The sequence below is a fragment of the Rhagoletis zephyria genome, unplaced genomic scaffold, assembly GCF_001687245.7.
Source record: "Rhagoletis zephyria isolate East Lansing unplaced genomic scaffold, Rhagoletis_zephyria_1.1 Rzeph_scaffold_00444, whole genome shotgun sequence".
Lineage (NCBI taxonomy): Eukaryota > Metazoa > Arthropoda > Insecta > Diptera > Tephritidae > Rhagoletis > Rhagoletis zephyria.
Window position 1 is genome coordinate 143,803 of NW_016157528.1, and position 16,663 is coordinate 160,465.

The 16,663-nt window shown below is 36.8% G+C and overlaps 1 protein-coding gene across 1 annotated transcript; it reads left to right on the forward strand.

Moving 5' to 3' along the window:
• The first annotated feature begins 1,340 nt into the window (after positions 1–1,340).
• Positions 1,341–6,005, forward strand: Nup154 (nuclear pore complex protein Nup154). Its single transcript, XM_017611693.1, has 2 exons — positions 1,341–1,632; positions 1,687–6,005. The coding sequence occupies exon 2, from the start codon at positions 1,698–1,700 to the stop codon at positions 5,916–5,918; it is 4,221 nt and encodes a 1,406-aa protein (XP_017467182.1). The 5' UTR covers positions 1,341–1,632; positions 1,687–1,697; the 3' UTR covers positions 5,919–6,005.
• Positions 6,006–16,663: the final 10,658 nt, after the last annotated feature.

Genomic DNA, 16,663 nt, shown 5'->3' on the forward strand with positions numbered 1-16,663 from the left:
ATATATATATATATATATATATATATATATCTATATATATACATATAAGTACAGTTAGCGTGGGGAATCGGGGAATGGACCGTTTTTTTGGGGGAATTTCAGCTCGATCAACTCTAGTATAACAAAGTTTCAAATGGCTAAAAATTACCGATGATTTTTTAGAATTTTCTTTGCATTTGCTTTCTTATAGCGAATGAGCATAATTTATTTTTATATGGAATAAAACAACGCTATTTGAAACTTGCACTTTATTATTCTAGAATTGAGATGGCTACAAAACTGCATACTCAAAATATTTATAGAAAATCCAATTAAACAGCTCGAAATTTTTACGAAAGTTTGTTGAATTTTTCTCAAATATTGCACAACGTCTGGAACTTGGATTTGTATGGTTTTTGTTAAAGAATAAACTATATTTTTATAAAAAAATAACTAAAATTAAATAACAAAAAAAATAATAATTGGTGTAAGTAAATTTTTTCGATAACTGTATGTGTGTAAATATTATCTATGTACATGGATATTTTTTATTCTTTATTTGTTAACTACCTTTATAAAATTTTGGTTTGGTTTATTAAAACATAGATTTATTCGTTTAAAAATAAAAAGGAAAGACCAGTAAAAGTAGTAGTAAATACATACTTTTTTTCTTTTGTGATTAAGAAGATATCTATGGGTGGGGAATTTTACGAAATTTCTGGGAAAATCGGGGAATTTCATTGTCGAAATCGGGGATCTCTCAAAAATGAGTTGACTACCCTGGCGTACATACACGTTTGTAATTGAAGCTTTGCTCGATGCTAGCTCTTCGCTTTGCTCGCCACTCCACTATGTTTTGACCCTAAGGCAAAGTGACGCGACAAAGAGAGCGACAATACATTTACGTATAAGAGCGACAAAAAGAAACCTTTATTTTTCAATGTGGCAGCGAATAGTTAAGTGAAAAGCAAAGAAGCGACCCCACGACAGTCGGGTCTACGTAACCGGAACGACCCAGATTTATATCTGGCCAAGGACTGTCACTCCAGCAAAACTCCCCAAAAATCCTTTGGGGAACTTGTATGCTGCTACAACAACAACAAAGAGCATAGCGACGAAAACAAGAAAAAATTGTTTTCGTTGCTTTCTGAGCTGACGGTTGCTTCACTATGTTTTGACCTTTCTTGTCTTTTTTCGCTACTATCCGAAAATGTCGCATCACTATGTTCTTTTCCTTATTTACAACCAGCTTCTAGCGGTTGGCCAACTGGTTGGCCGATAAATCAATGCGTGTGTTGTGCCTTTTACCGAAACTATCGAAGTTGGTGTGAAGATCCCTACATTAAAAAATTCTGGCAACCTTGATTTGGTCTCGTTTATTGGATCTGTGGCCGGCGTAGAAGTTGATGGTTCCATTCGCGGTAAAACGAGTTTGTATATATGGACAGTTTAAAATGCAAAAAAGTGGCTTTCTTTTAACAAATTAACCGCAATTGATTTAGTGAAAAAACGAGATATTTACATTTAAAGCAGGGAATCATATAGTCGCATCAGTTACTTGCACAACATACTTTTAGTAACTTAGTTTGACGGCACACGGAGGACCGCACACATCCTAATCATTAAGACATTGGTTTCCTGAATTTACAATCGGTAAAGTTTGAGATATTTTTAAATTTAACCTATTATAATTGTAGTTGAAATCAGTTTAAGCTAAAATGCCGTCAATCAGTCCCACCGATTTCTTGGATGTAGCTGGTAACATACTGGAGCGAATGGACATAAGGGACAGTTCAGCGCCGGGGCTGCTCGACGTGAAAATAAACCTCACTGGAGTGGCTCAGCATGGTTTCGCGACAGCTAGTGGATTGAATGATTATGATTACCAAAATCTTTCCAGTTTATCAATGGGTCCTAAATCTGCGATGCAAGTGCACACTGTCAACAAAATTCCGATACCAGCTGAAATTTTAGAACATTTCAAGCACATAAAATGCCATTGCATGATGGGTTTGTTCCCCGAAATTGGTAGAGCATGGTTAACTATCGACTCTGAAATTTATATTTGGACCTACGAACAAGCACGCGATGTTGCATATTACGACGGACTAAATCATTTAATTGTTAGCGTGGGTTTGGCCAAGCCAAAACCTGGCGTATTCATAAGCGACGTAAAATATTTGCTAATTTTGACGACGCCAATTGAAATTATTGTTTTGGGGGTAACGTTTGCTGATACCACCAAAATTATTTCATCGCCAATGAGAAATATGCAAAGCACAACCACTTTCGAGGAAATGCAATTAATGAATAAGCCGATTTTCATATTGAATTCTGATAATGTTGCTATTAATGTTGTGCAGTGCAGCCAAAATGGTCGAATTTTCCTAGGTGGACGAGACGGTTGTCTTTATGAAATCGATTATCATGCAGATTCTAGTTGGTTCGGAAAGCGTTGCAAAAAAGTAAATCACTCTCAAAGTGTTGTATCCGCCATGGTTCCTAACTTCCTAAAACTTTTCACTGAAAACGATCCAATAGTTAGTATCGTTATCGATGACCACAGACAACTTTTATATACGCTAACGGAGAAAGGTTCCATAGATGCATGGAATATTGGCACGGATTGCAGCAGTACTCGACGGTTTGCACGAGTTTCTCAGAACGAAGTTATGCAACGTGCGAGCAGTATATTGAAAACCGTTGACAACTCCATATTTTCAAAAATCAAATCGATATGTCCGTTATCTATTGATGACAGTTTAAACTTAAATCTACTTGCTATTACACAAAGTGGTGTTCGATTATTTTTTGCTACTAGACCACTGAGTTCAGCACAGAATCCTAGCCAGCAGCATCTTCAACAACAACAAATACAGTTGTCCCAAACGCTACAGAAACAGACGTCTACCAACTTCCCCTCTACCAATACCTCAGGCTTAGTTTCGGCACAATCAGCTCAAGACCTTAGCAAACCCCAGGGACTATATTTATATCACGTTCGTCTTCCTCCAGGCTACACACCTAACACAACCGTTAATAAGCCAAAACAGGTCCACTCTGCATACTATAGTGAAGGAACATTGCTATTAATTTCTACATCGCAACAAGATCAAGATCATTTATGGTCAATAAGTTCAGCACCATTTCTAAGTCGTCCGTACTTAGCAGAAGCAACAGCGGTACTTAGCTTAGATGGAATCGTTTGGAGTTTAGCTGAAGTACGAGACAAATGTGAATCTAAATTGAACTCGATTTTGCGTAAGGCCAAGAAAGCTAAAAAAGTAGTGTTACTCACGAATCAAGGCGCTCATATTATTGCATTGTTAAAACCAGTGGATATACTGCAGCAGCTGCTTACAGCCTACAGTGGCCCTCATAATGAAGCTGTCAAAGCATTCTTTCAAATTCAAACGGAGAGCGAGGCTTGTACTACTTCGTTACTTATCGCATGTGCAGACCAATTTCGCAATACGGATCTGGCAATATGGGCCGCACAAGCGCTACTCCTATACGGAGGAGAGCCTTATTATCACTATCAAATGCTTGCGAATGCTCAGGGAGGAACTTCTAAGATTAACCCCATGAACCCAGCTTTACATATGGGACACTATGGTGTTGACCGCAACACACCGCAAATGTTTGTGTCTACACCAATGCCCCATACTGCTGGTGGCGGTTTTCAAATGCCGCGCTCGCCACAGTCATCACATACAATGCAACAGACACAGTACCCGTTGAGTCCAATACCAGGCCAAGATACAGGATACGATGGTGGTTTAATTGTTAACGACTACTCTACAGTCATATATTCAGCCAAACATGATGGATTGTACTTGTACGTTGCCCGACTACTGCGTCCAATTTGGAAAAAACGTTGTGTTGACACAAATTTATGCAGCACGGTTACCCAGTCCGATTGTACATTGATACTTGAAGACTTATTTTCGCTGAGGGCTTTCATGGATGCATACATCGTAAATGACTGTTCCGGATTATCACGAAATACGTACTCTACTCAAACAAGCGTATCAAATGGATTTAGTCATGTGCTCCCGGCTCACACTCAGCTATCTACGCACGAACAACGAAATGTTACTGAGCAAGCACAATCGGAAGAAAAACAATCTTTAAGCGCTTTATATCAATTGATTAAACATGTTTGCGAGATCTTATCCCTTTGGAAAATCCTGTCGGAGCATCAGTTTCAAGTGTTGGCAACTCAATTAACAAAAGAGGAGCAAACCACATTGAGCTCATGTACATTTCGAGACCTCACACTCACACGCACTGATTCCTGTGCTTTATTAATAGCTACTCTAATTAATTCATATCTGAAAGATAACGCAAGTGTTAGTATTATTTCGGCGAAACTGAGGGAAGTTTGTCCGAACCTATATCGCCACGAAGATGCGGTTACTTTTAAAGCTACGGAAATATTGCTTTCAGCCAAAAGTTGTGAGGCTTCTGAAGGGAAGAATGAGAAGCTTTGCACAGCTCTGCAGCTCTGCAAAGATGCCGCACCGAATTTGCCCCTACAAAACATTTGCCAACAATTTTCTATTGCCGGTTTTGGCGAAGGGGTCATAGAATTAACTGCAACTTGTGCAGCTAAAATCGATCCCGAAGAAAATGGTATACGTTACTACAATTGCGATGAGCCTACCGAAGACACTGAAGGTTATGCCGCTTATTCTGCACGTATGACATGTTACAAGGAGGTCCGCTTGATGTTGGATACGATATATCAGAATTATTGTAACGCCAATGAAACGCAGGAATTTGAGTTTCAACGACAAATTTGTGATACCAGCGAAAAAAGATTTAGTGTTCAAATACGCAAGCTTGTAAATTTGGCCATCCAAATTAAAGATCCACTCCTGCATATCACATTGTATCAGTGGTTGATGGCACATGATATGATATCGGAGTTGCTGGCATTACCCGAACCAAGTTTGGGAGAATTTCTACGTCGAAATGTGGTAAACAATCCAGGAAATTTAAATTTAGTCGACTTATTGTGGAAATACTATGAGAAAAATGGCCGACATGCCGAAGCCGCGCATATCTTGGACAACTTAGCCAGCACTGAAAGCGAATGCATTCTTCTTGACCAACGCATTGAATATCTAGCTAGAGCCGTTATGTGTTTGCGCAATGATAGTTCGGGCTTTTCCATTGCCAATGGTGTCTTGCTAAAAGAGCTAGAGGATAAGCTGGAAATCGCACGTGTACAAAAGTGCATACTGGATACTTTTTCGGCATATATAGCACCGGATCACAGAGTATTGCAAGCGATAGAAAAGCTTAATTTCACGTTGTATGATATAACTCAACTCTATCAGCAATTCGCCGATCCCTTTGATTTGTGGGAGTGTAAACTAACTATTCTGAATTGTTCACATCACAACGATCCGTTGTTAATCGAAACAGTTTGGAGTCAAATCATAAATAAGGCTGTGGTGGGTAAGGGGACAACACAAGAGCGATGCACGCGCTTGTTCACCAAAATAGAATCGTTGGTAAAAGAGTTTCGTGAGTCAGGCCATTGCTTCCCATTGGCATTTATTATACGTGAGCTCGAATTGAAAGCTTGCCAACTTCAATTTCCCGAAGGAATTGTGCCCGAGAAGCTAGTTGCAATGAATATAGATATTGAACTTCTAATGGAGTATTATTTCAGAATGATTTCAATGAATGAACGTGTTTGGGCAAATGAAGGCAATGAGTGGCATCTTGTGCAATCATCTATACGTGTAGTAACTTTACTATGTGGGAACTTGCGTTCCATATGGCATAGATCCAAAAGGCGCATTCTTGGAAAGGCACAGGACATCGTATCGACTTGTTTAAGTTTCTGTTATCAAAAGCCCGATACTGAGCACCTGCGCAGCTCATTAAAATCGCTACAATGCCAATTACAAGATAATTTGTTGTGAAGATTTTCTAAATTATTTTTATAATACTCTTTAAACAAAAATAAAAACTTAAGAAACACTAAATAAATAAAAAATTAATCACCCTCATTGCGAGAATCGTATCGAATGCAAGTCGTTTTTCGAGCCGAAAGGTATCAAAAATTCACGTCATTGTCTAGAATTTCCACTCGAATAGTGTAGTAAAACGGAAAAACTTGACAGCACTGTATAGTTTTCGAAGATTTTCGTCGTTTACTTATTTCAGCACGACAGTAGACAATGCCAATGTTGTCGAGTCGTACAATTTAAACGAATTTACGATTTACGCAATGGGCTGCTTTTTTCTCAACTGTGGAGAGTTCATACATGACCGAATAATTTTTAAGCAAAAAACAAGCAAGAGCAGCGCTGTCTTCGGCTATGCCGAAGGCTTCATACCTTTCATGAACATCTGAAAACTTTAATTTAACAGATTACTGCATTTGAAAAAAATTATATATTCACAGCACACATAGATAGAGGAGTTACATATATACAAAATCTTACCTAAACAATCAGAGGTATGGAAGATATACCTTATATAGCACCAATCAAAGTGATTTTCACTGCTGTGTGATCGGTTTGTAAACCGGTAACACAATTTAATGGGTTTAGCTTCCTACATAAAGGAGATATATCGCAAAAACTGGTATAGGAACAATCAATGGTATACGAAATAAGGCTTATACATACAGCATAAATTTTGACAATTTTCTCAGTAGACTATATTATTATTTAACCAATAGCTTACAAAATTTATCGGTTTTAGCTGTCCAAATAAATTAGTTTTACATTAAAACCCAATATCTGAACAATCAGTTATATGGAGGCAATATATAAGTTACAGTGACCCGATCTTTGTTAAATTTACTGTAAACTATCTGTTGATAATGAGTGAAAATAGTGCGAAATATCATCTTTCTAGCTGCATATATTTAGAAGTTATAACAAAGAATCTCATATCTGAGCAATCAGTGGTATGGTAGCTATATGTAAAAGTCACCCGATCTTTGTTATTTTCACTCTAAGTTCTCTGTTGATAATGGGTGGAAGTATTGCGAAATTTCATGTTCCTAGCTGCATAAATCGAGGAGTCATAACGAAAATTCTCATAACTGAACAATCAGTGGAATGGAAGATATATGTTATAGTTACCCGATCTTTGTTATTTTCACTGTAATGATTCTATTAACAATGAGTGAAAACGGTGAGAATTTTCATGTTCCTAGCTGCATAAATGGAGAAGTTATGGCAAAAAATCTCATATCTGAACAATCAGTCGTATGGAGGCTATAGGTTATAGCGACCCGATCTTCTGAAAGTATTCTTTTGATAATGAGTGACAACATTTCAAAATTTCATGTTACTAGCTACTTAAATGGAGGAGTTATAACGAAAAATCTTATATCTGAACAATCAGTAGTACGGGAGCTATAGATTATAATGACCCGATCTTTGTAATTTTCATTCTAAGTTCTTTGTTGATAATGCGTGGAAGTATTGCAAAATTTCATGTTCTTAGCTGCATAAATGGAGAAGTTATAACGAAAAATCTCATATCTGAACAATCAGTTGTATGGGGGCTATATGTTATAGTGGTCCGATTCTTCCGGTTCCGACATGATTAATACATTTTAAAAATACACCCACCAACCAAATTTCATCCGGATATCTCGAAAACTGAGAGACTAGATTGCATACAAACAGACGGACAGACAGACGAACATGGCTAAATCGACTCAGCTCGACGTTCTGATCATTTAATTTATGGGTCTATCTCTTCTTATTCTGGAACTTACAAACATTGGACCAAAGTTATAATACCATTTCATGCTCATGAAAGGAATAATAAAACACCCGACTTCTATACTGTTAATCAGCCCCATTGCGTAATGCGCTGTTTTTGCTTACGCGTAAAAGCACATTTAGCTCTAAATGTACATTTATCCATACAAAATTCGTCACCTAAATGCAACTAAATGCAACTCCATTTTTGCATTAAGTATCTAAATACTAAAAGCAACCCTGTGATCTTCCAAAATGTCCACGATTCGAACATGGTTTAATGAGAAAAAGTGGCTACATTGCATTTTCGAGTATACAGTGGCTAGCTGCGTTTCAGTGATCGCCGATCGATTAGCTCGGATCCAATACTTTTCGTGAAAAATCCTGTAAAACTGTCAAACAGCAAAATTACTCTCTGAAGTGAGAGTAAAAAGTAAGTAACAATAAAAAGTACGGGAACAAAAAAAAACATTTTTCCTGTAAAAACGTCAACCAGTGATTGCTTGACACTTTTCATGATTTTACCAGAAGAAAAAGTTCGGGTATAATCTTGCAACTTTATTCTCTACACAACCCTCCAAAAGTGGCTCTAATTTACAGGATTTTGTAGGATTTTCGAGTACGGGAACATTTTTCCTGCAACTTCCTGCAAGTTCGTGTAAAATCCTGTAAGTTCATGGAGTACTGGATCAGAGCTATTATTTTACATTATTAGGATAAAGAAAAGTTAAGAAAATTCAATATCGATGTGATGCTGATAGAAATCTGGATCAATTTGTGATCAATTCTGTTTGTTTTGTTTCCTAATTAAGTGAGGAAGTTTTAATTGACAGCACCAACAAATGAATATATACATAAACAAATGGTCGGCCATGGTTAAAACAATTCAAATTTTTGTATTGAAGTTTTGGTTTAAAATTTATTTTTTCCTTTTCAGTAGGGTTTTTGCACATTATCTTCTGCGTGAGAATTGATCGTAATAGATACGGATCTGAATAAGCGACAGGAACACGGCTGCTTGTCAAAAGCATACGATCTCGAACTCGCGTAAATGTACATTTGCTAAATGCGATAGCATGAACGCTCTTCGAAAAAATATGTTCGAAAGTGCTAAATGTTGCATTTTAAATGCAGCAAAAACGCCGCATAAGTCGAGAATTAGGCTAAAATAGGTGCGTTCGTTTAAAATCTCCAGTAAAAACCAACCAACTGCCAAATTCCGGCGAAATGTCATCTGTTCTCTCACAAGAGAAAAATATCCGGAATAGTACGCGAACAGAAAATTTGCAGAAACTTGCAAATTAGATGAACAGCTGATATAATTTTTGTTTACATTCAGAAGTGTAAAATTTAAAACGTACGAAAAGCCATCACAAAGTGTTATACTGACACAGTTTATTGATTAAACAAATAACTACTTATTTCTTACAAGTTTAATTAGTCGCATTTTGTAATTTTTAACTTCCAAACCATCAAATTCAATTTTGTGATTTGCGTAAATGCCAACCAGCTGTTTTCCTGTTGGCAAATTGCTGTTGGCAAAAATTTTTCCAGCAGAAACCAGCAGCTTCCCCTCACTCAATTTCCCCTACTTTGGAAGTTGTTTGCGTACGCGAACGCAAAAACTTGTAAGTTTTGGTTAAACATGAACAATTAACAGCTACGCGAACGAACCTACTCTATGACTCGACAACATTGCCATTGTCTACTGTCGTGTTGAAATAAGTAAACGACACAAATCGTCGAAAACTGTGTAGTGCTGCCAAGTTTTACCGTTTTAATACACTAGTGGAGTCGAAATTTTAGGCAATGACATGAAATTTTCTTTATGATTCGACTCTCGAAAAATGACTTGCATTCGACACGACTACCGCAACGAGGCTGAATAATTCTGTTAGCTATGAAGGTCGGTGTTATGAAGAAATTTTGTTTTGAAACTGCGTGCAATTGTTGCAGCAAACTCTGAGCTCAATAAAACCTAGCCAGCTAGATGTCGCTACCTAGGGGCAGCGGGCGGCTCCATCCCCCTAAGCTTTGTAGTTTACCTGGAAGCAGAGATGGGCACGGGACTAAATCAATCCTGATCCCGCCCATCTCGAAATTAAATTTTTAAGTCCCGTGGGGCCCGTGGGTACCGAAGTCTTACTAAGATTAATTCACATGTCTCAAATTAATTTTAAATAACAAAAACAATGAAATATCTGGCGTCTTTGGATATTTTTTTGAAATTAAACTTCTTGGGTTGGTGTTACGCAGACAAACTTTGTTTGGAAACGGCTGCTTTATACCATGTTCTGACCGACATCAAAACATGTTTTCTGTGCTAAAACTGGTTTTCGACCTAAAACTAGTGTTTTCATCCATGTAAAATCCAGAGAACGTTTAATACACATTTTTATTAAACCATGTCAAGTTTGATCATCCATTTATGTAATTTTGATTTTCATTGCATGATTTTGCAAAAGAATAAGGTATCATTTTCTTGTTAATTGTGTGAAATAGCCAGAACAACCGCAGTGATGTGAAGTCGATGTTTATCTAAAACTATGTTCACATATCAATATTATCCCAATCAAAGCTTGTTTTTTAATCACCCCGCTTACACAGGCAAATCTCAGATTATTAGCCGTCAAATTTGTTGTGCTTGTTATTCTCACATCCCAAGGAAAAGTTATGTTTCTTCTCTGTGCCGACGTGATCACGTTTTTCTGCTATAATAAGCAATATAAATATATTTTAACTTAACATTTTATTAAAAATACCTTTACAAACCTCTTTTCCTTGCTAGCGTCCATTTTTGTTTACTTTTACATTTGGCATTTCTCCTCTTATTCGCAAAAACAATCGATAAAACTAGGATGGACACCGAAAAGTTATCGGTCAAATCTGAGATTATTTTATAATTACAGATTAACAAGGGACGAGTTTTAAGCAGTGTTTGCATTATTCAACTTTGCGTTCAACAATTGCGTTCAACTCAACGCAGGGTTGCACGAAAAAAAAAGTTGAATGGCTAAATGTTGGCTGGCGACCAACTTTGTTGAAAGCGATTAGTTGAAAGGCCATTCAACCAAAAGTCGAATGCAAAGTTGAACAATGCAAACACCTTTTTATGGCGAATATTTTGATATTTTTTCATATTTTGATAGTTTTAGCCATTCAACTTTTTTTTCGTGCAACCCTGCGCTGAGTTGAACGCAAATGTTGAACGCAAAGTTGAACAATGCAAACACACTTTTATATGGCTAATCTCTTGTTATAATTACAGATTAGGGTGTAAAGCTTAGTATCCAGCTCTTAAGAAAAGCAAAAACTCCATATAAAATGACGTACAAGAAATGGCTAAGAAATTTTCTTGAGTCAAATTTCCTTAAAGCTTAGTATCCAGCTCTTAAGAAAAGCAAAAACTCCATATAAAATGACGTACAAGAAATGGCTAAGAAATTTTCTTGAGTCAAATTTCCTTAAGGCAGTACGCAGTTCTTCAGAAATTTAGTACGCTTTCTACTACGGTTTTCTAAAGTTTTTTGTGAAAAAAGAGCACAAGGCAACCCAGGTTTGCAACAGAAATATATGCCCGTTCCATTATTTCTTGAGGAAAGAGTGAGGCAACAGGCTGTGCGTTATCAAAAATGTCAAAATTTCTTGGACACACACGCGAAATAATGGCAATTTTTTCTTGACCGTTTTCTTAAGAGCTGGATACTAAGCTTTAGGCAGTACGCAGTTCTTCAGAAATTTAGTACGCTTTCTACTACGGTTTTCTAAAGTTTTTTGGGAAAAAAGAGCACAAGGCAACCCAGGCTTGCAACAGAAATATATGCCCGTTCCATTATTTCTTGAGGAAAGAGTGAGGCAACAGGCTGTGAGGTATAAAAAATGTCAAAATTCCTTGGACACACACGCGAAATAATGGCAATTTTTTGTTGACCGTTTTCTTAAGAGCTGGATACTAACTGCCATCCCTAAATTGGCGCGTCAAGCGCCAAGCAACTGTCAAAAATCCTCATGCCCATACAATTTGTATGAACCATCCCACAATAACGCGGCGCTAACGCCGAGCAAATGGAATTTTCATTTTTGACAGGGCGTTGCGTGCTGAAGTTGGATGCAGAAGACGAAGAGAAAGAGAAAGGACAAAAAAGTGAAAGAGAAAATAAGAATAAAAACGAGAGGACCTGAGAAAACGTCAAAAATTACGACGCGTTGATTTGGGTATAGCGCGCGATGACACTGTTTGCAATGGATAACGCAACGCTTAGCGCTCCAATTTAGGGACGGCAGTAAGCTTTAAGCTTGAAAATGAGGATAATCTACTTATATGTGAACCTAGTATAAAGCATGCTGTGAAACATACAAATAGTATATATCTAAATGTTATGCACAAATTTACTTTAACAGAACTAGCGTGAAACTGACTTATTATTTGAGAATTTATCTAAATTATTCCAATTATAAAATTGTGATGTAGCTTTATTCGAATTGTAATACGCATTTAATTTCATCTTCCGATTAAAATGGATCGATCTTTGTAAATTTTAATTGGAGATTATTCAATATTATCAAAATCACCCTCTACCAACTTAATTTTTACATATTTCGTCTGTTTTCCCTTAATTTGATAAAATACTTCTTCCTAGTTACGACTTAGTGGCAGCTGCAGCCGAAACTAAATTTTAAGTTGGTACTTAGCCAGAAAAGTCGAAACTAAGGCGACTATGAATGGCTTTAGTTGTGACTTAGAATAGTTTCGACTTAGTTGAGTACTAAATATGACTATGAATATGCGCCATTGAATCTGATATTTAATTAACTTTCCAAACGCTCTCGTGAGATTAAAAGAATGTTCACATATCAATATTATATCAATCAAAGCTCGTTTTTTAATCACGCTGTTTACACAGGCAAATCAGATTATTAGCCGTCAAATTTGTTGTGCTTGTTATTCTCACATCTCAAGGAAAAGTTATGTTTCAGAAATGATAGAATACAAGAGTGCGCCGTCCTGGGCGTTGACATTTGTGTACCACAAGTAAACAAAGAATAGAGCGAAAAGAAGAACGAGTTAAGACTTCCAAAACAGTTCATTTTACAGCGAAAAACGTGTTTTAATTTTGCTAAACGAAAATAATAGGGGTATTCTCTGAGTCTTGCAAAGCCCTTGCACGGTGCACGGATTGCACGGTTTGCAAAGCTGTCCCATACGAAAACCGGTTTTTACCGTGCAATCCGTGCAATCTGTGCACCATGCAAGGGCTTTGCAAGACTCAGAGAATACCCCTATTGCATTTTTCACCTAATCTATTAGAGAATAGGCAACATTTTAGTGCACTCCATTGCTTTGCAATTGAGGCTGCTTCAGCAAAAGTTTTAGTGCACTCCATTGCTTTGCAATTAAGACTGCGGCAGCATCTCCGCGGGATTGATTAGTTAACTTGCTAATGGAGGCTGCTTGGAGCAGAAGCAAAATCATTGTGAGGAAATACTGTTAATGTAATAATAAAGAAACATTTCGGGAACGGCTTTGCCGTGTCCTATGTACACAAAATGCAGCGATTCGTCCCAGCGCTACACTTGCATCATTTTATTAGTTTTTACGCAGTCTTCAACTCAAAAATCACTCACAAATTGCAAATTAACACAATTTAAACTGATTTTTCACATATAATTAAATTTCTCTTTCGCTGATTTGTAGACAAAGGTTTGTTTACAAGTTACCACAACTGTCAAAATCGGCAAAAACCAAAGTAGCGGTACCACTGACGGCGCCACCTCTGTTCGCTGCACCGTGGTTATGTTTCTTCTCTGCAGTGATGGGACTTAAAAAAAATTCTGTGTGGTAGAATCTGGAATCAAAAAAATGTGGTAGATCTCAGGCTTTGGATCAAACTTTGTACAAAAATTACAGAAATTCTGTNAGAAATGATAGAATACAAGAGTGCGCCGTCCTGGGCGTTGACATTTGTGTACCACAAGTAAACAAAGAATAGAGCGAAAAGAAGAACGAGTTAAGACTTCCAAAACAGTTCATTTTACAGCGAAAAACGTGTTTTAATTTTGCTAAACGAAAATAATAGGGGTATTCTCTGAGTCTTGCAAAGCCCTTGCACGGTGCACGGATTGCACGGTTTGCAAAGCTGTCCCATACGAAAACCGGTTTTTACCGTGCAATCCGTGCAATCTGTGCACCATGCAAGGGCTTTGCAAGACTCAGAGAATACCCCTATTGCATTTTTCACCTAATCTATTAGAGAATAGGCAACATTTTAGTGCACTCCATTGCTTTGCAATTGAGGCTGCTTCAGCAAAAGTTTTAGTGCACTCCATTGCTTTGCAATTAAGACTGCGGCAGCATCTCCGCGGGATTGATTAGTTAACTTGCTAATGGAGGCTGCTTGGAGCAGAAGCAAAATCATTGTGAGGAAATACTGTTAATGTAATAATAAAGAAACATTTCGGGAACGGCTTTGCCGTGTCCTATGTACACAAAATGCAGCGATTCGTCCCAGCGCTACACTTGCATCATTTTATTAGTTTTTACGCAGTCTTCAACTCAAAAATCACTCACAAATTGCAAATTAACACAATTTAAACTGATTTTTCACATATAATTAAATTTCTCTTTCGCTGATTTGTAGACAAAGGTTTGTTTACAAGTTACCACAACTGTCAAAATCGGCAAAAACCAAAGTAGCGGTACCACTGACGGCGCCACCTCTGTTCGCTGCACCGTGGTTATGTTTCTTCTCTGCAGTGATGGGACTTAAAAAAAATTCTGTGTGGTAGAATCTGGAATCAAAAAAATGTGGTAGATCTCAGGCTTTGGATCAAACTTTGTACAAAAATTACAGAAATTCTGTAAGGTTTCACCTAAATTGCGAACTTTTTAATTACTCTAAAAAAAAATTAATTTTAGTATAATAAAGTGCAAAATTGAAGTTGCTAAAAATTGCGTTGAGTTTTGGCAATTTTTTTCCTTCCAGTGTAAAGCGGTTCCTTCCATATCAAGATATTTTTCGAACATCAATTTTTTTGCAACCTTGCGGAGTGTTGCCAGCGTTTCTTTTTACCACATCACGATGTAGCGAACAAATGTGGCACGTTACAGAAACCGCTACTTGGGATTTGCCGATTTTTACTACTCTCAACTAAATGTAAACAACGCCCCAAAAATTTAAGATGCACTGAAATTTGCTAAAACTTTCACAAAAATCGCAGTTTTTTTAAATTTTCGCTATTAATTCTTTTTATAAATCACATATTTTAAAATTTAACATAATGAAACCAGGTTTGCTGTCGAAAAATTTATTATTGAGAAAATTTATGATTTTACAGTTTATTTTATCCTCCCATTCGGCTTTGTTTACTTTTACTTGAGAAATTTCATCGCCGGAAATGCGGAATCTTGTATTAGTTTAGTGTTGGACAATTTTTGCTCTCAAAATTAAGAAAATTATGTCGAGCAAAAATAAAACTAGTTACTCAAAAACGCGAATATGTGGTAGATTTCAGACCTAGTGTGGTAGATGCTGAAAAAAGTGGTAGATCTACCACAATGTAGAATGGTAGAAGTCCGATCACTGCTTCTCTGTGCCACCGAGATCACGTTTTTCTGCTATAATAAGCAATATAAATATATTTTAACTTAACATTTTATTCAAAATACCTTTACAAACCTCTTTTCCTTGCTAGCGTCCATTTTTGTTTACTTTTACATTTGGCATTTCTCGTCTTCTTCGCAAAAATAATCGATAAAAGCAGGTTGGACACCGAAAGGTTAAATCTGAGATTATTTTATAGTTGCGATCCCGTACGAGTCCGGACTAGTCAGAAATAGTCAGAATCATGATAAAAACATAACAAGGTAAAACCATTGAGAGGCAGTCTGACGTTTGCCAACAATATAATTTTAAAATCAAAACTCAGACTCACACACACATTCTCATTTTCAATCTCAAACAACAACAATTGTGAACAATTTAATTTTTTTATTTTCAATTTTATATGATTATAAAATGTTGGCAAACGTCAGAACAAAATCATGGCCGACGAATTGAGAGAATGAATTTACCTTGTAATGTTTTTATCATGGTCAGAATCAGTCAGATTTTACTGGAAATCGATCCCGTACTCGGTTCTCTGACTAAATAGAGAGTAAATACGGTTCTCTCTATGTCAGAAGTTATCAGTTTTAGTCCGAGAATTTTTTGCTGGTAAATATGTCAAACGATCAGCCGTAATGTGTTTGGCAACCAAATTGTAAACAAAAGAAAAGTGCACTCTGCTAATTCATGTTGAAAAAAATTTAATTACTTGTTTAAGTGGATTCTAATGAATTTGAAAGTGTTTTTGGTTATTTACATGTGTGAGCTAAGTGTGTTTACATACAAAATAAGCAAAAATTTACAACCAAAATTTGGAGGTTATGTTGAAGTTGACAGAAGTTACCATTTTTTACTAGAAAGCGATCCCGTACTTTTCAATGTTACTCTCTCTCTCTGAGCGAATTTTTATTTTTTGACAGTTTTACTAGTCCGAGTCCGAGGAATATGGGATTGCACCTTATAATTACAGATTAACAAGGTACGAATTTTGTATGGCTAATCTCTTTTTCTAATTACAGATTAGGGAGTTAAGCTCAAAAATGAGGATAATCTACTTATATGTGAACCTAGTATTAGCTCTGTTAACATTCTTCTTTTATGCTTTGTATTTTGCTCTCGCTGTTAAGTATTCCAAATATTTGTCACTCTTAAAATGCGCTTCGCTTAAGCTGAAATTAGTCGAGAGCGCAGAACGTATACTTAAACGCAGTCTGCATACGCAGAATTTTGTCGATTACTGGAGCCCTCAGTGTTGCTTACTACACTGTTGCCACTCTTCAATGCCTTTTCATAAACTTACCCTTTCAACCACAATTTTTCGTGCTATAATAGATTGTA

Coding starts and splice junctions, on each gene's coding strand:
- Nup154 (XM_017611693.1), top strand. CDS start 1,698: ATGCCGTCAATCAGTCCCACCGATTTCTTGGATGTAGCTGGTAACATA.